We start from the raw sequence: 25,724 nt of genomic DNA, 5'->3' as shown, positions 1-25,724 counted from the left end.
AAAAAAAAAAAAAAGGCATTTAATTAAAATTTACACGCACCCATACCATCCAAGGTGACTATAGGGACGCATAAGTTTTATAATATAAACATAAGACAAGCAAAATTTACATTTTTGATATTGGCATATCCAATTCAAATTGTAAAAAAAACATGTAGAAGTGTTGTTGTGTTATGTAAACCACAGGCAATGTTTTTCGTATAAATCAGGAAAAAAAACATGACTTTAGATTGATGTTGTAACCCAACATCATGGGGGTACAACAACTTTTTTTTTTTTTTTAAAGAAAATCGTGTTGACGTCAGAACCCAACGACAGGTTAACGTCAATTTCCAATGTCAGACAGACATTGCATTTTGGTTGCTTTCCAACGAAACCAAAAACAACAAAATAACAACGTCTAACATTGTTACAGCTTGATTTTGTTGACATTACCAATATGAAGTCTATTAGACGTTTGATTTTGGTTCCCATACCTGATGAATAAATGTCAGTATTTGACATGAATATGATGTTGGCTCGACGTTGGATTTTGGTCACTTTCTAACACAACCTAAAATCAACCAAATCTCAACATCATTTCACATCATTATTGGATGTCAAAAATAACATTGTCCTTAGATGCTGGTGGCCTAAATCTAACCTAATATTAACGTCTTATGACGTTGTGCGTCTCTGCTGGGACTCTAAACATCACTGGCAGGTAAAACTTACCTTAAAGAGTCCGTACTGTAAACCTGTACTGTATACCTGTTGTCCTCAACCCCCGATACCAATCCGTGGATCAATTGGAACCGGGTCGCACAAGAAATCATTAATTATTTCTGTTTTATTTACTATTCAAGTCTGACCTATCTTTTATTTTGAAAAATGACTGTATTCTCTCAGTTACATTTCGGTCACTTGAGCACCAAAATTTAGCCCACAAGCAGCAAAATGAGTAAGAAACAGAAATCTCTAAAAAGCTGCTTTGGAAAGAGGAAAAGGCAGAGTGAAGGACCCACAAACTGCCAAGGAATGGATCCGCAACCCATTTGTCAACAAATCAGGTATATCCAGTGTGTCTGTGCAAGAAGATCAACAGTTGGAGATCGTAAATGACGGCGGCTGTTCACATATTGAATCTTTTTTGCCTGCAAGCTTGCTATTTTCCAATGGAAAAAGCGACGCGGGGGAGCAATGCTTTCAAGGCACAGCTAGTTGAAAACATCTTCAGAATGCTGTAAGCGTACCACAAGTCACCTGACAAGAACTGACCGATCATCTCAGACAAACACTGCAGTGCTTTTTAATTTTCTCTATAAATAAAACTTGTATCAGAGTTGCAGCAATGTTTATCAACTTGTCATCCTCTAAAAAAACGTTTGACGGTCGCTCACCCCCGCTCGTGTTGTGTTAAAAAGGTTGTGGACCACCACTGTATACCATAAAATGTTAAGAAATACTTGTCACAGCTGTAAACTTGATGGTTGTCTCTTCTCAATGACTTTGATTCCATGCAGGATGTTAAAGATTTAACCACACAAGTTACCCGGAAATCCTCTAGAATTCAACAACTGTAGAAGCATTTAAAATTTTGTGTGGTATTTTTATGCCATACAGTATATGCAGCACACATTCCTACATGTACAGACACACACAAATCCCTGTCAGTTTGAATACAGTAATTATAGCACACATGAGAATACAAGAAATTCTAAACAAATTTGGGAAAGCCTCTTAAATTTTAAAAGGAGCCAAAACAGACAATGTACAATGATGGATTGCTTAATTTGTTGGACGAACACTGTGTGTTCACAGCTCCTTAAGCGAATAACAACGTGCAAACAAAACATTTTCCCTCCTCACCCTTCACTGATTTATATATTTAATTCACATTGTTTAAAATTCAAAACAGGGCACCTGTGTACAACTGCAGACGTCTTAGTTTGGTTCAGGTCTGACGGAGACTGAGTAACTGTGGAAGAGACTCTCGTATTTGCTCCCTCTTAATACATATTCAATAACAGTCTGATAAAAAAGACACCTAAACCCCAAAACACTAATCCGCCGGTTTTGGATTTGGCTCCTAATAGTCAGTATTGTTCTAAATGGAAATGCATCGGCATCCAGAGTTTATCAGCCGAATGCACATTGCGTAAGCTCACCAGAAAGACTTCTGTATAATGCAAATGGACTATTTCACAAACGCGCACACACATCTTGATGCAGTTCTAATCAAATCAGGCCAGCACAAAGCGCTTATCACAAGTGAATAAAAACATCCCAGGTGAACCATTTATGAAGCCCCATCTTAAAGCGCTACTGTCCATTAGCTAGCGTAGCAGATCGCAGATAGTTAGCCCAGAGTGTGTGACAGCAGATAAATGATGACTCATAGAAAAAAGGGCAGCAGTCCAGCGGCACTTCAGTGTCATTGAGGTTGTCATCGGCTGGCACAAACATGAAAAAAAAGCTTTGGTTTACGGAAATGACAGTATAAACAGCATTTCATGAAAAACGAGGCACATTCTTCATGCGTACATCTCTTACGCACGAGTGAAAGCTCATTTCCATGCTCAACCTTACAGGAGTGGAGCACTAAAAATGACAACCATTTATTGAAGCCACTGAGCTGTAAATACATGCAACATTTGAGCAAACTGTCAGAACTTCTCTTTACTGTACATTCAGCTTTGGAGCTCAGATGGAGTCTTAATTGATCAGTTTGTTTGTATCAGACCCCCTAGCTTTTCACGATTCCGCAATTGCTGAATCCAACGCAAAATCAACAAAAAGTCGAATTTTTTTGCGATCCTGCAAAAATCTTAATTAAGCGCAAAATAAATTGCAAAAAAAAAGTAGTAAGCAGACACAGATGAAGTGCGAGTGATTTACATTTGAAGTCATAGCAAAGATGAGATTTAGAGATCTTGTGGTGCAAATTGGGCATTATGTGTGTTTGACAGGCTTCAGACTCCAAAAGAAAGTTGGAGCAAACGGAGCAATAGAGTAGACAGGTAGAGATGAGATTAGTTCAAGAATGACGACCACTGGACTTGACCGAATTGATGGACATTATTTGCGTTTTACATATATGGCTGGTATTATAATCTGCGTCAAATCGACAAATTATTTAGTTTAACTCTTTCCCTGCAGTTGACGAGAGAAAACGCTTTCCTGCCATTGACGAATCTTACATCAATCAGTGTTTTAGGTGTATTACGGTAGGGGAAGCCCTAACGCATGTCCTACTGTATGTGTGGCTATGTCAGATGCTGCAGTGAAAAATCTGGGAAAAAATAAGATTGTATAGAAAAATAAGAGTAATACAACCCTATATATATTTAAATCGCGAATTTGTCCGCAAATTTTTAATCGAAAAAATAAAATCACAAAAAAAAAAAATTATGAAATCCTAGGGGTCTTTTCTTAAAAGTGCAGAGTGTAGGATTGACACAAGTGGTTGAACTTGGTATTGCAGTCCAAATTCAAAATATTGAAGAGGTTTTTTTTTTTTTACTTGCTATGACTGGATGCATTCGCAGGTTGCCAGATTGACCACACAAACATGAGCGAGTGTGCCTGTTAAGCTAATGTTTGCGTTTGTAATATTTGCTGATTATAAACCACCTCATGTGGATTTTTGTAACTCTGTATCTGCATTTCATTTCAGAGGCTGCTACTTTTTGCCTGCATCTACATATATTAAGAAAGCCTTCATGACTGAAACTGAATACGCTGAGTTTTCTACCAAGGCAACCTAGGGTGCTGGAATATAATTGGGTAAACTGGCAGAGGGCGGAGTTACTCAGATCAAAACAAAGACAGCAATCCGAAACGGAACACACAGGCTGCATCCAAAATCGCTTACTTCCATACTATGTAGTATGCTAAAACAATATGCAAGCCAAGTAGTACTTCTGAATTCATAGTATTTGAAAAACAGTACGCGAGAAGTTGAGATTCTGAAGTACGTATCCAATGAACACTATGCTATCCCATTATGCTGCATGAGAGAATTCATGAATAAGTGAAGCGACACATGCTGGTAGGTCAAGTCATTTTTTCATGGCGACCATTTTGAACCAAAATTTATTCCAGGCACGGCTACATTACAGCTTCTCATTCAAAACCTTCAGTTGTTGCTGTTTTTTTTTTTTTTTTTAATATAGCGGGTTTAATTTTATGGTATTTTTTATGCTTTAGAAAAGTCAAAAACGTACACACAGCACCTTAAAGGACAGAAACAAAGCCACTTTGGAAACCGGAAACTACTTCAGCATAATTCAAGTATATTTTCATGGACAAATACACCAATGTTCAAATGTTTGCTGTTTTTTTTTTTTGGTTCATTTATTTTTAAATAAATAAATAATTTCAATGGAAATCAATCTTTTTAAAATAAAAGGTGGTGTACAGAGTGCAAATTCTGAAGCTTGGAACGTTGTATGATGTGCACACACACATCACGAGTGAGTTTATGTAAAAATGTTTGCTCACCGTCACAGCTGATGGCTAACAATAATAATGTTATTGTAACAGAGGCCAACTAGTGAAGCGCTGTGCAGGTAAACCTCACTCCTCTGACCTGTGGGAGTGAGGTTTAGGGGGGGTGAGTGTAGCAGAGGCCAGTTAGCGAAGTGCTGTGCCTCCTTGTTAGAGTATGCGGATGGTCTTCGGTTTGATCCCAGCTCAAAGCAGGTTGGGTGGTGTAGGGCGGCAGGGTTACATTCTGACTCTAAACATTACTGTGTGAGGACAGTAGTGTAATAAATATGACATAATATACTTTTTAGCCATATCAAACAGAAGTCACAATGTGTAAATTTTACCCACTCATCATTTTAGCTATACAGTACAACAACCCCTAGAGGCACTATAGAAGTGGGCATTTATATGTGAACGGTTACCTTCTTCTCGTCTCCATCTTGCAGTAGCTGCATGTGACTGCGGCCCTGACTGTTGGACCTGCGCAGGGTTGCACTGCGATGCTCCGCCAGCAGGTCGGGTGGAGGAGACACACTGCGCCCCTGAGGATCCACCCAGGTGTAGACGTGATTGGTGACATAACCTCCTGGTATCCTGCCCACAGAACGCACTGACATGCAGAGCTTTTTGCTGCCTTTCAGCACCTGTGGCGGAGAGAGAAAGAGCTGCAATCAGTCAAGTGTGTCTCCTAAGCGATAAAAAACTGCGCCAGTTATGTGAATGTCAACATATTCATGCGAAAAAGCTAACATTTCCACTCCATATAATAAAGAGCTCTGTCAACACCCATGGCTGCACACAAACACACATGGTGTCTACATAAAATAAAAATCCCTAGGAACTGAAGCTTATTTAGATTTTATTTTATTAGGCCCCCTGTTTATTTTTCCCCCAATTTCTGTTTAATGGAGAGAAGATTTTTTTTCAACATATTTCTAAACATAATAGTTTTAATAACTCATTTCTAATAACTGATTTATTTTATCTTTGCCATGATGACAGTAAATAATAATTGACTAGATGTTTTTCAAGACACATAAGACTTTTTCCAGAAGAAAAAAATATTATCAGACGTACTGTGAAAATGTCCTTGCTCTGTTAAACATAATTTGGGAATTATATAAAAAAGAAAAAAAAAAGAAATAAATCAAAGGGGGGGCTAATAATTCTGACTTCAACTGTATATATCTAAATAAATGTTGTAATTAATTTTATATAATTTTTATTTATATTTTTAACAGTAATAGATAAAACGATACAATTATTCCGATTAATTTTATTATTTATTATCAAATATAATTATTTAAATATAAAAAAATATTTAAAATAATAAATAAATAAATAACAGATGTATGAACAAATGATAAATGCATAAATTAATAAATAAATTATAAAAATATAAATTATAAATAGTTAAATTATTAAATAAATATATAAGTAATTAAATAAATTATAAATATATAAGTAATTAAATTATAAATATATTAATAAATAAATTATAAATATATAAATGATTAAATAAATTATAAATAAATATTGTAATTAATTGTATATAATTTATATTTATATTGTTAACAATAATAGATAAAATGATACAATTATTATGATTATTATGATATTAATTAATAATTGTATTATTTATTATCAAATAATATTATTTAAATGTAAATAATTATTTAAAATGAATGATAAATAAATAAATAATAAATATATAAATTAAATAAATAATAAATATATAAATTATAAATATATAAATAATTAAATAAATTATAAATGATAAAATATATATAACTAATAATAAATATATAAATAATTAAATAAATTGTAAATAAATAAATTGAGTAAACAAAGAAATATATAGGTAAGTAGATAAATGCGTAAATAAACAGATAAATGTGTAAATACAGTCAAAACACTGGAAAATAAATAAATAAATAAATACAAACAAGCAAATGAATAATTCAAAGATGAATGGATAAATGCAAATAAACAGACAATGGGTAAATAGATAATTGTGCAAATCAATTAATAAGTAATTCAATAAAAGGGTAAATGGAAAAATATTAACATGGCAAAAAAAATGGATTAAGTTATAAATTAGTAAGACAGACAAATGGATACACAGGATAATAATTAAATAAATACAAGAACAGATATGCAAACACAAACAAATAAATAAATAAAATTATGTATAATATAAGTAAACAAATGAATGAAAAAAATGAATGAATGAACAAACGAATAATCGAATGAATGATTGCTTCTTTGCTTAAAAGTTAGTAAACACCACACGATTAGATTCCTGCTCAGAAACACACAATACAGCAGAACATGTTGATGAGATACAAGTCCCAGTGGTGTTTGCCTCATTGGCCTCTGATGGTCTGCAATGTTGACTATCACTGCACAGATCAAGTGTAGAGCAACCAGCTCTGCGGGACGCCTCCAACTCAGCTGAGTGTGAAATGACATCTTTTTTCTTCAAACACACACACACAGATACACTAAGCTGGCTTTACACACACACACATCCCAATACAACTGCACAATGACTTATTGGGTTGAACTCACAGAACTTCCTGTTCTTCACAGTATCTACTTCCTATGCAGCTCAGACTCCCTCGCAATGCACTGCAGAAACGGTTCGAGAGTTTGTGTCCGCAGGCGCGAGCTGTTGCATATCTCTGACCTAGTTTTGCTGAGCGTTTATTGAGTTATTTGAGTGGCAAAAAAAATAAAATACGGCGGTCCAGATCTGAAGTGTAGCAAAATAAAACTGCTTATTTGTGAGCCGTTTCCCACAGATGCAAATAAACACCAGTGGTGCTTCGTTAATCCCTGAAAATGATTCAAAGCCTAAAGTTTGGATTTATTCTTCAGCTAATCTGCTCCGTGAGCATGTGGTTTTTGGGTTCTTGTTGGTTGGGATTAGCCTCGGTTGTTTAATTGGGTGAATAGTTGTTTTATGGGGAACAAATTAAGTCCAAATGCTTCGGAATGAACACAACATTTTAAATATGAGAAAGGGGAAAGATGTAAAACAATACAAAATATCTCTTAATTGGCGTCACAGTGGCACAGTGTTTAGCATGATCGCCTCAAAGCAAGAAGGTCGCTGGTTCGAGCTTCGGCTGGGTCAGTTGACATTTCTGTGTGGAGTTTGCATGTTCTTCCTGTGTTAGAGTGGGATTCCTCCGTGTGCTCCGGTTTTCTCCAAAAGTTCAAAGACATGCCATATAGGTGAATTGGGTAAGCTAAATTGTCTGTAGTGTATGTGTGTCAATGAGTGTGTATGGATGTTTCCCAATGATGGGTTGCAGCTGGAAGGGCATCCGCTGCGTAAAAACATATGCTGGATAAGTTTTCTGTTTATTACCGGTTATGAATTGCATTATGGGATATTGATCTCTGCACTGTCTGCTTTTTAGATGTTGAAAATGTAACTTTACAGTTAAACACTGTACTCAAATGGCCTCCACAGTCACTAGATCTCAATCCAATAAAGCAAAAAGATTCGCATCATGGATGTGCAGCCGACAAATCTGCAGCAACTGTTTGATGCTATCATGTCAATATGGTCCAAAATCTCTGAGGAATATTTCCAGTACCTTGTTGAATCTATGCCATGAAGGATTAAGGCAGTTCTGAATGCAAAAACTGGTCTAACCTGGTACTAGTAAGGTATACCTAATAAAGTGAGTGTATAGAGAAATAAGTCTGAAAAATAACAGAAAATGTACTGGCAGTATATTGCAAGGTTTTTGTACCTTAATATATACACCACCAACCCAGACAATAGCACTTTAAACTATTAAAAATATTAATAAAAGTCACTTTTTCAAACTTTTCAAGGTTAAAATTGTTGGAAGAATAGTCTAGGTCCAATAACGCAATTTATAAACATAAATGAATGGGGGAAAATAAAAAAGATAAAAAACCATGACTGACAAAATATGAAAAACTGCTAATTTATGAATATTTTACAGTGTATATATTTGTTAAAAGGACAGATCACAAAAAGTAAACATTTTAAGCTTAATGTTGTTCTAAAACTGTATATCTATCTTTCTTATGTAGATCACATAAAGATTAAACTGATTACATTGATTTTTAAATTATTATGAAATTATAATAAATGCAGACTTTTAAACTTTAAAAAGTACTCAAAACAATAAATATTATCATGCAAGTATCAAAAATTATCTCATTAAAATATGGGGTTGATAAATGGTACATTTTTCAATGGTTTTGAAGGAAGTCCCTTATGCTTACCAAGGGTGCCTATATTAAATCAAACATTTTAATAATTTGAAAGTACAGTATAGTTTAAAATAATACAGGCTTCCTATTCTTACATGGACACCAAATTCAAGGACTTTCAATGACTTTTAAAATCAGTAATAAATATAAAACAAGCACCTTTGTAACTCACAGCCCACCATATACTGTATAGAAACATGAAAATATTCCAGTACTTAACATTTCGCTTATACTTAATATTTACATTAAAATGTAAGTGTAAATGTGTCATTAAAATGTGTTATTTTCACAAATGTTGACCGGCTTAATCATTCATTCATTCATTGTCTTTTCAGCTTAGTCCCTTTTGTTAATCAGGGTTCACCACAGTGGAATGAACCACCAACATATCCAGCATCTGTTTTACACAGTGGATGCTCTTCCAGCTGCAACTCATCACTGGGAAACACCCATACACTCATTCATACACATAGACTATGGACAATTTAGCTTACCCAATCCACCTAAACCAGGTGGATATTGAACTGTAACGGAAACCGGAGCACCTGGAGGAAACCCATGCGAACACAAGGAGAACATGCAAACTCCACACTGAAATGCCAACTGACCCAGCCGAGGCTCGAACCAGCGACCTTCTTGATGTGAGGTCACAGCGCTACCCACTGCACCACCCCTCAGTTTAATCAGTCATGTTCAAAGAACTTTAATGCATTGAATTCAACACTAGTAATATTCAAATGCGGTCTCTGAAATTTTGATAAAATGTGCATTTTTTTGTTATAATTCTTGTATAAGATACAAGTTAAGGTTTTTAAATGAAGAATTTCTATTTTTTTTTGTTCAGTTTTTAAAGGCAGCACAGTAAAAATTGTGGAAATAATGCCATAAACTTAATATCCAAGCACTTTCAAAGACCTACCTTCACTTTATTTGGTACACCTTACAAGTATAGGGTTGGACCCCCTTTTGCATTCTTAATTCTTCGTGGTACAGCTTCAACAAGATACTGGATATATTCCTCAGAGATTTTGGTCCATATTGACATGATAGCTTCACACAGATACTGCACATTTTTCGGCTGCACATCCATGATGCAAATCTCTCATTCCACCATATCCCAAAGGTGCTCTACTGAATTGAGATCTGGTGACTGTGGAGCATGGTGTGGTGTTTTGCTGCTGTAGCCCATCCGCCTCAAGTTTCAGTATGCTGTGCATTCAGATATGCTCTTCTGCATACCTCAGCTGTAACGAGTGGTTATTTGAGTTACTGTTGCCTTACTAACAGCTCAAACCAGTCTGGCCATTCTCCTCTGACCTGGTATCAACAAGGTTTTTTGCGCCTACATAACTGCAGCTCACTGGATATTTTCTCTTTTTTGGACCATTCTCTGTAAACCCTAGGTTGTGCGTCAAAATCCCAGTAGATCAGCAGTTTCTGAAATAGTCAGACCAGCATGTCTGGCATCATAAACCATGCCATGTTCAAAGTCACTTAAATCTCCTTTCTTCCCCATTCTGATGCTCAGTTTGAGCTACAGCAGATCGTCTTGACCATGTCTACATGCCAAAATGCATTGAGTTGCTGCCATGTGATTGGCTGATTAGAAATTCGCGTTAACTAGCAGTTGGAAAGGTGCATCTATTAAAGTGGCCGTGGATGTGTGTGTGTGTTTGTTTTTAAGTACATTCCAGGCCTTGAATTCATGTATTAAATTTAAGTATTTTAAGTACTTTCAAGAAGCGTGGAAACCCTGATAATACCAAATGATTACTTTAGTCTTCAGAGCCATGGTCCTGCAGTGTCTGATTTGGTGTTTTAAAACAAATGGTCATGCTGTTATAACTAGTAGTCAACCTGCCCTGAGCAAAAAAAAATACACTTAAATTCACTTTTCATGACATAAAATATAATAATTTTTATAAGAAGTCGTAAGTCTGAAAATACGGAGCCAACATAAAGCCATACTGGTTCTGAACAAAATAAGAGTGAGATATTTTCCTTTTTGGGTAGATCTACTGCTTTAAAAGACTGGAGGAGAAGATAAAAAAACAGCTTTGTCCCTGCTGTGAATACTAACAAATAAAAGAGCGCCTGGCAGGGAGATTCTTAATGCACCATCGCTGCTCTAAAGTGCTGACTGTGACACTGTCTGATGGACTGTGTCAACAAATGAGTGGAGCAATGGAAAACTGTTGGGTGAGAAAGAGAGATGGAGATGAAGAGATGGAGGAGGAAAGCAAACAGACAGCTTATCATATTCCACACCTGCGTATGATATGCTACAATGTCACCTTAGGAAAGCCAATAATGCCAATAATGTGAGGAGAAAAAAGAATTGATAGCCCCAAGCAAAAGCGAAAGGACATAATGAAAGAACATTTTATGCTGGCAGAAAGAGAATGGAAATGGCGGGTTTATCTCATCTAGAAGACTTGAAATGTTCCTATTATGCTGTTTTAAAGGTTCCTAATTTTGCTTTGTAGGTCTCCTACTTAAGTTTACATCCTTTCAAGGTTAAAAAAACCCCCCACACTTTATTTTTCTCATATTATGAACTGCAGTATCAGTGCTTTTCTCACTTTTCTCTGTCTCACACTTTTCGTACAGTATCTGAAATGGTTTGTTCAAGGATCCAGCATCTTAAAACCCCGCCTTTCCATCTGTCTGCTCTGCCCTGATTGGCCAGAAAGCCCAGTCTGGTGACATTGGTGTTTCTTGACTTGTATCAGGGCCGGAGTGGGACTCCTTTTCAGCACTGGAGTTTCAAGACTTAGACCGGCCCACTTCAGTTAATAACTGACTATATTAAAATAACATCATTTCCAGTTCAGTGCTTCACAGTGAAGATTTATTTGAATAGCTAACACAATGTAATGTTTAACAGTATCATAATTCCTTTTCTGTAAGAATTAGTGCTCATAAATATTCAAACCTTAAAATGAAAAAATGTAAAATAAATAATAATATATATCAAGCTATATGTATGAAATGAATGTGACGGTGCGGTGTGAGCTGATTGACATTGGCATCATCCAATCCACACGTAGCACTGTCTTTTTAAAGCCTGATTGGTTGTTGCTTGGGATGCGTCACGTCTGACTCTGTGCTTTGTTTGGATGATGCTCTTTTTGTTATTGATTTTTCATTTGTTTAAAAGGGCCAATGTTAAGTTTCACTTTTTGGCACTGTTATAGTGCTTTGTGTGGCTATGGCATTTTTCTGGGCTGTGGTGGCTTGAATGACAGTCCACCGTTGCAGGTGCGTGATAATGGTTTTTAACTGGATGGGTAATGGGGTTTAGCAGCATTTAATCTGCGTTTCTTACGCCATACAGGCATGATTTCCTGCCACCTCGCTGTATCATCGCGCCTGACCAACAAGAGCTCGTAAAGCGTCCGATTTAGTTTTGATTGGTAAGTTTTGAGGCACCATTATAAAGTGTTATCATTTACATGATTATATTTTAATGGTTTTGTTTGTGCCTCTTCCTTTCAGGATTATCCCATTTTCTCCATTCTATCTCACTCCCTTTATCTCTTCACTTAATTCGCTTTACTAGCTTTCATAGTCCTCGCTATCGCCGTGGTTATTGGAGGTCGTCTGGGCTTGTGCTACTGCGGTTTATACCACGCTGCTACTGCTAAAGCAAGTGTTGTTAGTGGCTGCCGTGCGGACGCCACCAACGCTGCTGTTTAAAGGGGACTGCACTTTTTAATTACCACTGTGTCGCTTTGTGCTCCGCTTCATTCATTTGTTTATTTATTTGTTTTTTCTCCTGATGTATTGATTTGTGTTAGTTGTGCTCTGCTTTTGTTGAGTTTTGTGAATATTGTTTTCAGTTTGTTTTTGTTTTCAATTTATGTACAGCATTCCTTTTTGTTTTGTTATTTAGATCTTCTTTTGAGGGTTTATTATTACTATTATCGTCAATTATGTTGGGTGTCTGGATCAGAGTGTGCTTGGATATGAAATGCTGTGATTCTAAGCTGTATGTGTTTTTCAACCAGATCATAGAAAGTATATTGTTCACCTGATTGACCTATTTATTGGTGTTGGGTTGTGCATATAAATTATTTTCAGTTATTTACTTAAATTTTGATTTATTTCAGGAACTGAGGCATTTCCCGGTGGATAAATAGTCTTTTCCAAACTGGTGGTGGTGCATCTTTATCGTGTGCTGTGGGACACTGAGTGCTTGATAGTGTGATTCGAGTGCACTGTGGTGTGAGCGTGTGCTCGGGTAAAGTCAGTCTACTTTATCCAGTCAGTGGGAACCTCAGTCCTGTTGTTTTGATTTTGTTTATTTCTGTTACTGGTTTTCCTTATTGTTGTTTTTATTGAATGATGTGAAGTGGGAGTTTTTGATGCATTTTTAAAAACATTTACCTTCTAACATTTTTATTGAAATAAATATTTTTGTATTTTTGTAATTACTTGCGTCTCTTTGTCATTTTTATTCAAAGATAGTTAAATCTCATCCCCCTCCCCTCGCCACCTTCAGATTAAAATTAAATGAATTGAATTTTCTAATGACACTATCATGTCTTTTTCAAGGAAAAAGCTGCTTTATAACTTCAAATATTTTTCATAAATATAAGAACATTAAAGGGCAGCTAAATCTCCAACACATTGATAATAAAGCTTGTTTGGCATGCTGTCCTGGGAGAGAGCCCTGAGCTTATAAGATCCTCGAGCCCTGGGCTCCCTCCCATTGCAGAGCGAGAGGGGAGTTTGAGCTCAGGTAGATCTCGATGACTCCCCATCAGATATAGATGCTAAGAAGAGGTGTACTCAGAGCTTGGCTAAAAATATTTTGGATTAATTGTTTAGGGTGCTTGTTTTTGAACTGTGGGAGGAAACCTAGGGACCCAGGGAAAACCCAAGCAAGCATGGAGAGAGCGAGCAAAACTCTGCACAGAAATTTCACCTCGTTTGGAAGGGAATTAAACCAGGGGCATTCTTGCTGTGAGGCAACAGTGCTAATCACTGGCCACCGTGTCGCCCCTTTGAAAGGAGGGAAAGTAGGATTGAGTGGGGGGGTTTCTTCAAGACGAAGATATTGAGATGTGAAAACTCTGGTTATTTATAGCGAGTTAAGAATTGTCTGATAGGATAATTAGTCATGAGCTAAAGCTGGAACAGCTTTGAACAATCATAAGCACGTGATCCTCTCAAAATTTGTTTATAAATAAACTTCACTTAAAACATCACAATGTCCTTTTCTGCAATATCTAAATATATATTCTGCACAAAATTGTTCACAGATATGCAGTCCTTAAACACAAATAAAGAATAAAACAAGTACTGCACTGTTATCTGCCAGACATTTTTAACCACAGTATCATTTTTTTAATGATGGCTTCATCTTTTTTTCCCCTTTTTAGCTTTCTGATCAAGTTAAGTCAGATTTATTAATGTGGTGAATCATCAGTTTCACTAATTGTTCATTATTTTCATTAATTGTCGAGCCAGGGCATTTTTCATTGAGCAGATGTACTATTCATTAATATTATCATGAATAATTTGAATTCTTATATTCACTCAATGACAATCCTACCTGCCCATTCTAGTGTGCTGAATTCTTATATTCACTCAATGACAATCCTACCTGCCCATTCTAGTGTGTTGAATTCTTATATTCACTCAATGACAATCCTATCTGCCCATTCTAGTGTGTTGGGCTCATGACTGGTGCTTGGTAATGTTACGGGGCCTGGCTCTTCACTGTTAGCAGCAAACTGGACTAGAGGCTGCTGCTGCTGAAGAGCTACAGTACAAGGAAAAAGTCTGTAAAGTCCATAAACGGTGGTTTGCAGACATCGTTGTTTTTCACTGTTCCTAACTAGCTTAACGTTAACTTACACTAAAAAAAATTATTTAAAGATGATTCCTTGGATTTACTCAATTTTTTTACGTTAAGTGGCTGTAAACAATTTATTCGGGCTGAATTTAAACAAACAAATTAAGTTGAACATTGCTCAGTTTAATTTGTTTGTTTAAATTCAACACAAATAAATTGTTTGCAACAGTTTTGCATGCAACACTTTTTTCAGTGTACCGGCAGTTTCATCGTCTTCATGCACTGTAAAAAGTGCTACACTCACAAAGTTGGTTTTATATACTTTAAATAATTGCAATCTAGTTAATTATATTTGTTTTATACCAAAAAATATCAATTTGCTTCTTCTTTACTTAAAATAGATCAGTTTTTATATAACAGTATATTTTGAATAAAACTAATGCATTTTATTTGAGTAGATTTTTGTATGTGGTTATTGTGTAGAATAAATGTTATAAAAGTGAGTTGACACAGACAATTTATTTGAGCAGCTGTTGATGTGTGCAGGTGTGTTCATCAAACGTGATTTTAATAATTCTGCGTGACCCCATTTTCACTGCCCGCCACTTTGAAGACACACGCAGCAACTGTAAGGGTCGACGTTAACTGCTCGCAGCAGCGGATCTGATTAACACGGTAAGTTGCAAATGTAGCCGAATGATAATGGCAAAGTCATGCTAAACTGCCGACTTCACTAGGCAGGTGAGGTTTTAGCTTGTAAATTGTACTGTAACGTCAGGTAACAGACTGCTCTCACATGGAAAGCTAAGTTGGCTAACGCTAACCAACGCTAGTTCATGCTAACGATTAAAAGTGATAGTCCTGAGAAAAAAATGTTAAAGTAGTTTTAAAACACTTAGTAGGTATAACTAACGTTACAGAACGGATTAACAAGGTCTCTGGTGGGCGGTCGGGGGGTGTAGGTGCAGTTTGCTAGCGCTAACCTGGCTAGCTCACCTAAATAATTACCAGCACATTAAGGATGCATATTAAATGCAGAAACGTATGGAACAGTAGTTTGTGTTTAGCGTAACATCAAGTAGCTTAAGGTTTGTGTTTTAGAGATTTAGTCTATAAGTTTTTGTTAATACTGCAAAGTGAATAAATGACAGATTTATAATTTATTTTAACTTAAATTACATTTATGTTTACAGAACCATTTAAAATGTGTGCACCTCATTCTAAAATGCATTTTCTTGGTCTTTAGATACCAAAGTGGTTTAGTTTATTTTGTTAAGAAAAACATTAGGTACAACTACAGCTATAATTATTTGCAGGTAAGTAAAACATGGGTAAAATTGCAAACAATAGTGGGCTCCATAGAATTGCATTTGATATCTGAAGATTTTTTGTATGTGTGCAATGAACAAACAATAAAAAATATCCTAATGCAGTTTCTTATTATGTCTTTCACTAAAGCTAACTGAAAACACTGATTCACTGAACTGTCAGTTGCCAGTAACATTAAATTTGGAGAAAAAGTAAATTAAATGTAGCTTCAGCAAAAATGTATTGTAAACCTTAATGTAATATGTAAAATGGCAATGTATTTATTTAATTTTGTATTATGACTTATGCAAAGTTTGGTGCAAAATGAAGATGACAGTTAAATCATAGATTTTATATTCGCCATTTTCAAACTGTTTAATATGTAAGTTACATACACATTTTTATGCTTTATCAGTTGCAAAAATAAACTGAAAATGTAATACCTAAATTTAAATAATTCCTTGATTGACAGGCAACCAAAATACCATACACTGTTACACTGAATAAAATCACAGTTTTCTTTAGAATTTGATTCTTAAAAACACCTGGAATAATGTAAGTACACAATAACCTATATAACCTTTTTTAATACAGTAGTTTAACTAAGGTAAATTTTAACTGATAATCTAAGGTGTTTCATCCATGTATCATCCTCATTGCACTTTTGTAACTTCACTTGTAGTTTATCTAAGATATTTGCTATTTAGTATTCAGCTATTTAATATTATTTAGTACCAACCACCTGAACTCCTGTTTCTTTTTTCTCTCTACCAATAGAGTTGTGTGGAATCAGAGGTGCATGCGGCTGCCCACGGGAAAAATTTGCCATCAGCCCAACACAGTTTGGAAAATCATAGGACTGTCAGAGGTTTACCAAACCTGTCAAATGCATGATGGCTCCTGTTTGGACTTAACGATGTCCTCGACTTCCATCAAAACTGTATACATTATTTGAGATATATCAGAGACTCTTTGTGGGACTGGACCTTATGCATCCAATATCTTCATCAAAGTATGCAGATCTCCTTACTGAGTTGTCTTAGATGATTTCTCAGTAGGATTTGGCATTATTAGTGTTTTTATTTATGTATTGTGTATGTGCAGCCACATTAATGGCCTGTTTTGTAGTCACTATTAAAAGGGACACTGGTTGACATTGAATAAATGTTATAGTCTTTAATCCATCTTCCCATTCTTATTTAATTGTTATTAACCGTATAAAGTCTGTTTATCTGTTTTTACTTGAATCACTGTATATTGTGCGTAGAATATAGAAATGAAGATTTATTTTCTGAGGTTACAGCCAGAAGTCAATTGAATTCATTTTAAATGACATATGCATGGTTAATTATATTTAGATAATAAAGTTCTTAATACCTAATTAAAATAAGTAATAGCAACATATAGCAATGTATAAATAAGTTAGGTTTAACAAAAAAAGTAAGTTTATCTGACTTCAGTAATTTTAAAAAATATATGTTGGCTCAACTTAATTTTGTTGCATTTGTTTTAAGCAATGTTTTAGTGTTTAATATATATAAAAAAGGCTGGAAGTTGTATCAATCTAAAACGTCCGATGCAGCCACTTGCCTCACTTTTTATAAGTTAGATCTAGGTCATACTTTTTACAGTGTGTGTTGTTGTACTCTCGCTGCCGCTCATTTTAACAAAAAATATTCTCAGCTTTTTTAATTCTGGCCTTTTCAGCGCCACCTTTGCACTTTTTATTATGAATTTTTCATCTTTCGCGTATCTCTATCCCTATCTTTAGCTGATGAGGAATGTTCCGCTGTTGGGGAGTCGAATGATAATTCTGTCATCATTAACCTGCAAGCTGCATTCTGCTCATGGGGCTATGAGAAAATAAATAAAAAGAGTGGAGCTACGGTAAAATAATCAATAAAAAGAGCGAGGCTATGTTAAAATGAATGAATGACTGAATAAATGAATGAATAAATGAATGAATGAAAAAAAATGTGACTGCTGAGAGTGTAGGCTAGGGACACCGGCCCTCCCGGGCAAAAAAAACAGACCGGCCCACCAGGAATTCTCCCAGTCCTCCCGGTTAACCAATCCGAGCCTGACTTGTATACAGATTGGTGTGTATACTGATCCTCTGTAAGTGCTGAAAACAGTGTCTTCTCAAGATTTCCACCATATAAAAAAATAAACTTCTCCAGGTCTCAGCTCGAACAACTACTGCATTTAAGTGCCTTGCCCAGGGGAATGCCCCACGGTGGGCAAAACATTATTATCTCCTGCTGACCGCTAAGTTATGGGCTGAAAGATTTAGCTTTTTTTAGCCAAAAAAAGATAACTGTTGTGCAATAAGATTTAGCATTACTTATCCACATAATACTCGCCTGGGTTGTGCTTCTACAAAATTCATTCAGAGAAAGACCAACCAGAAAGGTGATGCTTATGGATGGTGTTAAATGGTTGCATCATTTCCCATACCAATAAATGGAACATAAAACTGTCAGTGAGTTTGTATGGTTTTTCTACAGTTTCCATTCTAATTTGCAAGTACATGTTGAATTGCATTAAAGTCAAAGTATAAATAGGAGAAGTGAACAAATAGATCTGTTCTGTCAGCAAATAGTAAAGAAGACACTCTTGTGTTATAATTCCATAACTAATGATTAAAAGAGTGAAAAGATCTAAAAGAATGATGTAAACATCATCAAATTGTGGCTCTGACAGGAACATTAAATGTTTTTAAATTATTGAAAAATGGTTGTGGGTGCAGTATATGGATCGCAAGTGTCCACAATTTACAGTTTGTGATCATATCTCTGTTTCGTTTTGTAGATATGTGATCCAAATATTCGTAGCCTGAAACTGCATGTGCTGCATTTCTATGGGGATCCCAGTGTAGCTGCCATTACAGCCCATTGTTGTTTTTGCCCGCCAGGACTTCACACAAATCACGTGACTAAAAACTATCAATAGAGAAACTCAAGATCATAATCTGGCAATTTTGCTACAAGCATAGTTTTTATGTTTCTGCAGAAAGCAAGGCTAAAATTCCTGGTTCCTAACTAAAATTGGTTCTTTCGTCTGTGTTGATGAAGTGCTATTGCTCATTGGAAATATATGCCTCAGCCAACCCTTTAGCAAGAACTTCAAATACATTGGTACGTTTTATTGCATTCTTCAGATATCAAATCCACTAGAGGACGTCACTGCTTCGCTGCGTTTGTTTGGAGTTCGCTGCGTTTGTTTGGAGTTTAGATTCGCAATTTACATTTTTATCTTAAAATACCTCCTCATTCACTAAATATTTATCTCTCCTACTTGGGGTGAACAATCCCCTAACACACTCATACAAACAAATCTACTTTTAAACGTTCTGTCTCTCGAGCATTCGCTTGGTGTTTGTAGCTTTAGCCTGCTAGCACCGCTGGTCAGCTAAAGCTACCAACCCCTTTCACTCATTTATTTTCTCACTTTCTGGCTTTGCTCTTCACCTTGTACAATGTCGCTTGCGTGTCTGTCCTTGAGTGCAGGAGAGGCATCGATGGAGGCGCTGGAGCTGGAGCTGGAAGCGGTGGAGTCTCAGATTCGCTCGCTGGAGACGAAGCGAGAGGGCATCAGGGCTCTGCTCTTAACCCGTACTCGCTCGTCTGAGGTAAGTGTCCGATACAACGACAATCTCCCAGTTTCTTCAACCCCGCGTGTTTCTCTGTCCAGGCCCAGCGCACCGAGGACGCGGTGCACCCAGGCGTCGTTCACGCCGACTCCCGGCTACCACGGCCCCTGGGTGCAACCGCGTAAGGTGCTTGCCAGGTCCCGGGGCAGAACGTCTCCTCCTCCGGTGTTCGAGATCCCCACGGAGAACCGCTTCGCCCCTCTCCGCGAGACGGGTCGCGATGTTGCCATCATTGGCGACTCAATCGTCCGCCACGTCCGCTCCACTTCCTCCAAAGGTAACAAAGTACGCACTTTCTGCTTCCCTGGTGCCCGAGTTAAGAATATTTCTGCACAGATACCTACTATCCTGAGCGCTGCCGAGAGCCTCGGTGCCGCCGTCCTCCACGTGGGGACGAACGACACCGGGCTCCGGCAGACGGAGATCCTGAAGAAGGACTTCAGGAGCCTGATCGAGACGGTTCGACGCACTTCGCCCGCCACGCAGATCATCGTTTCTGGACCGCTTCCTACCTACCGCCGAGGAAATGAAAGGTTCAGTAGACTTTTTGCTCTGAATGAATGGCTATTAACATGGTGTGAAGAACAGAAATTGCTCTTTGCCAATAACTGGAATCTTTTCTGGGAGCGTCCTAGGCTTTTCCGCGCTGATGGGCTGCACCCCAGTCGAGCTGGAGCTGAACTCCTGTCGGACAACATCACCAGAATACTTCGCTCTATCTGACTAGTAAGTAAAAATTCACAAAACTCACAATTTAGCCACACAGACTCCTATTCGTCCCACATAAATAACAGTAATGCATACCTAACTAACCACATAGAGACTGTGTCTGTTCCTCGTATTATTAGATCAAGAAACAAACGTACTGTGTGCTCCAAAAATAATCTATTAAGAATTAAACCAGAAAAAACACGAAAAAGTGAAAATACAAATTTCATGAAGCTTGGTCTCCTAAACATCAGGTCACTAGCACCTAAAGCACTTATCATAAATGAAATAATAACAGATAACAATCTTAATGCACTCTGTCTTACTGAAACCTGGCTGAAACAAAATGACTATATTAGTTTAAATGAGGCAACTCCTCCAGGATTCTTATATAAACATGAGGCTCGTCAAACTGGTCGTGGTGGTGGAGTTGCATCAATCTTTAGTGATATTCTTAATGTTAATCAGAGAAACGGACTTATGTTTAGCTCCTTTGAAGTACTAGCGCTTAATGTTGTCCTTCCAAACACTATGCAAAAACCTATGTTATCTCTCGCTCTAATCACCATATATAGACCTCCAGGACCCTATGTCAATTTTCTAAAAGAGTTTTCTGATTTTATCTCTGACTTACTAGTTAAAACTGATAAAATACTAATTGTAGGAGACTTTAACATCCACATAGATGACGCTAACGACACGTTAGGGCTCGCGTTTACGGACTTGCTGGTCTCACTAGGAATAAAGCAAAATGTTATTGGTCCAACTCATCGCCTAAAGCATACACTAGATCTAATTCTGTCTTATGGAATTGAGGTCACTGATGTAGACATTATACCACAAAGTGATGATATTACAGACCACTACCTCTTACTATATAAGCTGTGTTTACCTGAAATTAGCAGATCCGCTCCGATATATCGTCCTAGTAGAACTATTGTTCCATCCACTAAAGATGAATTTATAAATAACTTACCTGATCTTTCTCTACTTCGAAATGCACCCGCAAACGCAAATGACCTTGATGTAGTAACCAGCAGTATGGATGCCATCTTTACTAGCACTTTAAATACTGTGGCACCCATCAAACTAAAAAAGACTAGAGAGAATAAAACTACACCGTGGTATAATAGTCATACCCGCGCTCTCAAAACAGCAACCCGTGCCCTGGAACGTAAATGGAAAAAAACTAATTTAGAAGTCTTTAGAATTGCATACAAAGACAGTATGTCCAGCTATAGGAGGGCTTTAAAATCTGCCAGGGCTGAGCACCTCCGCAAACTGATAGAAAATAATCAAAACAATCCTAGATTCTTATTTAACACCATCGCTAAATTAACAAATAATCGGTCATCTTTGGAACAAAACGTTCCACCGCAAATTAGTAGTGATGACTTCATGAATTTTTTCAGTGATAAAATAGAAGGCTTTAGACAGAAAATAGGAGATATTAAACTTTCTGCACCGCCTTATACTTCAGATCCAGTAAACACGCCTCTGAATCTAAATAACCTACAGTGCTTTAAAATCATAGAACAGGAAGAGCTAGACAAAATTATAAATAGCTCTAAATCAGCTACGTGTATATTGGACCCAATTCCAACAAAGTTACTGAAAGAATTGCTACCTGTTATAGGAGAACCTCTTCTTAACATTATCAACTCTTCTTTATCTTTAGGCCATGTTCCAAATCCCTACAAGTTAGCTGTTATTAAACCTATTATTAAGAAACCACAACTGGAACCCAGCAACTTAGCTAATTATAGGCCTATTTCAAACCTTCCATTTATATCTAAAATACTAGAAAAAGTTGTTTCTGCTCAATTATGCTCCTTTCTGCAGACCAACAATGTTTTTGAAGTGTTTCAGTCAGGTTTCAGAGCTCATCACAGTACAGAAACTGCATTAGTGAAAATAACCAACGATTTACTCTTAGCTGCTGACCAAGGGTGCATCTCGCTATTAGTTCTACTCGATCTTAGTGCGGCATTTGACACCATTGACCATGGTATCCTTATTAATCGCTTAAAGTCTACAGGTGTCCAAGGACAGGCCCTACAATGGTTTAAGTCATACTTATCTGACCGTTACCAGTTTGTAAATATAAATGGACAGCCTTCACAAATCAGCCCAGTAAAATACGGGGTGCCTCAAGGATCAGTCTTAGGCCCTTTACTGTTTACAATATACATGCTACCCCTGGGAGACATTATTAGAAGACATGGGATCAGCTTTCACTGCTATGCAGATGATACTCAATTATATATTTCAACTAAACCTGACGAGACGTCTAATCTGTCCAAGCTAACTGAGTGTATTAAAGATGTTAAAGACTGGATGACCAACAATTATCTTCTCTTAAACTCAGACAAAACAGAATTATTACTTATTGGGCCTAAATCCTGTACACAGCAGATCTCACAACTCGATCTACAATTAGAGGGATACAAAGTTAGCGTTAGTTCTACTATAAAAGATCTGGGTGTCATATTAGACAGCAATTTAACTTTTAAAAATCATATTTCCCATGTCACAAAAACTGCTTTCTTTCATCTGAGAAATATAGCTAAGTTACGAAGTATGCTATCCATCTCAGATGCAGAAAAGCTAGTCCATGCTTTTATGACTTCTAGGCTGGACTACTGTAATGCTCTGTTTGCTGGCTGCCCAGCATCCTCTATTAACAAACTTCAATTAGTACAAAATGCAGCTGCCAGAGTTCTAACCAGGTCTAGAAAATTTGATCACATCACCCCAATTTTATCCTCCTTACACTGGCTGCCTGTTAAGTTTCGTATTGAATTTAAAATATTGCTTCTTACATATAAAGCTCTAAATAATCTAGCTCCTGCTTATCTAACCAATCTTCTGTCTCGCTACAATCCAACTCGCTCTTTAAGATCTCAAAACTCAGGACTTCTGGTAGTACCTAGAATAGCAAAGTCGAGTAAAGGAGGTCGAGCCTTCGCATTTATAGCTCCTAAACTCTGGAATAGCCTTCCTGATAACGTCCGAGGCTCAGACACACTCTCCCAATTCAAAACTAGATTAAAGACCTATCTGTTCAGTAAAGCATACACTTAGTGCACCACTTAGGGGGCTTCCACACAGGTTATGCATCTTGCTGATATACACTGTGAACATCAGCTACGCTAATTATTTTCTTTATTCTCCATTTCCACCTGGGGATACTCTTCCCGAGGCCCTCAGACTATGCAGAGTCACTGATTCGATCCAAGACCAACGACGAGATGATCCCAAGGTTTCCATATCCTGGACCTGGCCGAATCCTGAACAACTACTGCGATGGTCATGGAAGAGTGGAGAACATGAGACTGTTTCCTATGACGCTCCAGAGACAGACGAGTCTTCGCTGAGGCCAGCTTCCAGCCTCCGCCACTGAGACTGCAGCTCTGCACAAGACGTTTGGCCAGCGGAGAAATTAAAATGGTCGTGCCCAACTGAGCCTGGTTTCTCTCAAGGTTTTTTTTCTTCACTTTCGCCTTTAGTGAAGTTTTTTTTCCCTCTCCGCTGTCGCCACTGGCTTGCATGGTTCAGGATCTGTAGAGCTGCGCATCGTTGGATTTGCTCTTCAATATTTGGACTCTCAGTAGTGATTATTAAACCACACTGAACTGAGCTAAACTGAACTGAACTTAAACACTACAAACTTAACTACACTGTTCCTATTTACTGTGACCTTTTATGTGAAGCTGCTTTGACACAATCTACATTGTATAAGCGCTATACAAATAAAGGTGAATTGAATTGAATTGAATAGAGGGCGCTGTTTACATTGCTGTGCATCTGAAATACATTTTCCATCAAAAATGCTAAACGCCGTTGTTAGGTGTAAGTCATTTTGAGGCATTTATTTGGTGTTGTGCAAAGAATGAAAATAATCCTTTATATGGATAACGTGCTTGTAAATATCATTAGTGTGAAAAGGAAGTTGTTGCCATCATACTACTACATCTAGAAACTACAGTCAAGTAAGTGCGTTTTTATGGTATCAAAAAAACAATGGATAATTTTCAAATGAGCCTGTGTGTTCCTTTCACAACACAAGGACACTTACATGAACGCCAAGATGCTGCTTACTCTCAAAAATCTGATTATTGAAATAACTTGAATAACATGCAAACCTAAAACCAGCAATGTAAGTTAATCATGTTTAGAAGACTTATTCATAAATAAATCTGTTTATTTTGTAGTAATAATGCTAATATGCAATCATTCGCTCTCGGAAACGTAAGACTCAGGTATGATCCTCTCAAAATGCTGCAGTTGGACTGTGGCACTTAAATTTCTACTGCACAACATGAAAACAAATTTGTATATTTCTGGGGTCAAGAAACCATCAGAGTGTGTGTTAGACTTAAATGTCCTCCTCCCTTACTGTAAACTGGATACGCTTAAATCTGCAGTAAGTGTGATTTCTTATCACAAATTACATACAGTATGTGCACTTTGATAAAAAGACAGAAAGCAGGTTAATGTGTTTACATGCTTGGTGAAATCAGCAAAAACACCACCACCAAATAAAAAAGGAGACACTTATGTGTTATAATGCCATAACTAATGACTAAATCAATGAGGAATATCTAAAAGAGTGATGCAAACATGGATAATTGGAACAGGAACATTAAATGTTTTTAAAGAATTGAAAAATGGTTGTGGGTGCAGTATATGGATCGCAAGTGTCCACAATTTACAGTTTATGGTTATATCTGTTTTGTAGATATGTGATCCAAAAATTCGTAGCTTGAAACAGATGGAAATAGGAGCGGATTGTGCTGCATTTCTATGGAGATCCCAGTGTAGATGCCATTACAGCCCATTGTTTTTAGCCCGCCAGGTCTTCACACAAATCAAGTGACTGAAAACTATCAATAGAGAAACTTGAGATCATAATCTGGCAATTTTGCTACAAGCCTAGTTGTGTTTCTGTTTCTGCAGAAAGTAAAGCTAAAATTCCTGGTGCCTAACTAAAATTGGTTCTTTCGTCTGTGTTGATTGAATCGTGGGAAGTGCGCTGACATGAAGTGCCAATGCGCTTCAGGCATCCCAAGATTGAGTACCGGCTTACAGACCAAGATCACTGGAAATACATGCCTCAGCCTACATTTTTAGCAAAAACTATGTTTCATTGCATTCTTCAGATATCAAATCCACTAGAGAGTAGGGTTGCACGATACTGGTATTCAATACCAATTCGATACCGCTGACATTTGAGCCCTGTTGAGCATGTTCTCAAACACTGCTGATTTGACACTGGAGTGTTTTAAAGCTGCGATTCATCAGTGGATCACTCGTATGTCAGCATATAGACAAACCAGCTGATTGACGTGACTTTGAAACACTCCCATGTCCCTGTATCTGTAAACACCGGTGAGGTTGGTGAACTGATGTCCAATCACAGTCATTTCTGTTGAGCACTTGAACACAATGGCAAATCAGCGCTGTTTAAGAACATGGTCAGTAGCGCTCAAATGTCAGCGTGAAATGGACGTTTTTAAAACT

General features: G+C 37.0%; 2 protein-coding genes across 4 annotated transcripts in view; one reads left to right on the top strand and one right to left on the bottom strand.

The window, feature by feature from the left end:
- The window catches only part of LOC130215059 (whirlin-like), a 180,725-nt gene that overhangs the window by 63,899 nt on the left and 91,102 nt on the right, over positions 1-25,724 (bottom strand). Inside the window, exon 3 of the mRNA XM_056446946.1 lies at positions 4,893-5,114. Within this exon, the coding sequence (XP_056302921.1) occupies positions 4,893-5,114 (222 nt within the window). The remainder of the gene's footprint in view (positions 1-4,892; positions 5,115-25,724) is intronic.
- Positions 19,023-23,894, top strand: LOC130214752 (uncharacterized). Of its 3 annotated transcripts, none has more exons than XM_056446564.1 (2): positions 19,023-20,219; positions 23,412-23,894. In XM_056446564.1, exon 1 carries the CDS (start codon positions 19,320-19,322, stop codon positions 20,214-20,216), a length of 897 nt encoding a protein of 298 aa, XP_056302539.1. In that variant the 5' UTR covers positions 19,023-19,319; the 3' UTR covers positions 20,217-20,219; positions 23,412-23,894. The 3 variants fall into 3 exon arrangements, with proteins under 3 accessions (XP_056302539.1, XP_056302538.1, XP_056302540.1); XM_056446563.1 differs by having other exon boundaries at positions 23,404-23,894; XM_056446565.1 differs by lacking the exon at positions 23,412-23,894 and having other exon boundaries at positions 19,023-19,770; positions 19,830-20,915.

This window comes from Danio aesculapii, chromosome 21 (assembly GCF_903798145.1).
Source record: "Danio aesculapii chromosome 21, fDanAes4.1, whole genome shotgun sequence".
NCBI lineage: Eukaryota > Metazoa > Chordata > Actinopteri > Cypriniformes > Danionidae > Danio > Danio aesculapii.
This window is presented reverse-complemented; position numbering and strand designations above follow the sequence as displayed.

Bases quoted from the DNA above. Each gene is read 5' to 3' on its own strand.
- LOC130214752 (XM_056446564.1), top strand. From the start codon at position 19,320: ATGTCGCTTGCGTGTCTGTCCTTGAGTGCAGGAGAGGCATCGATGGAG.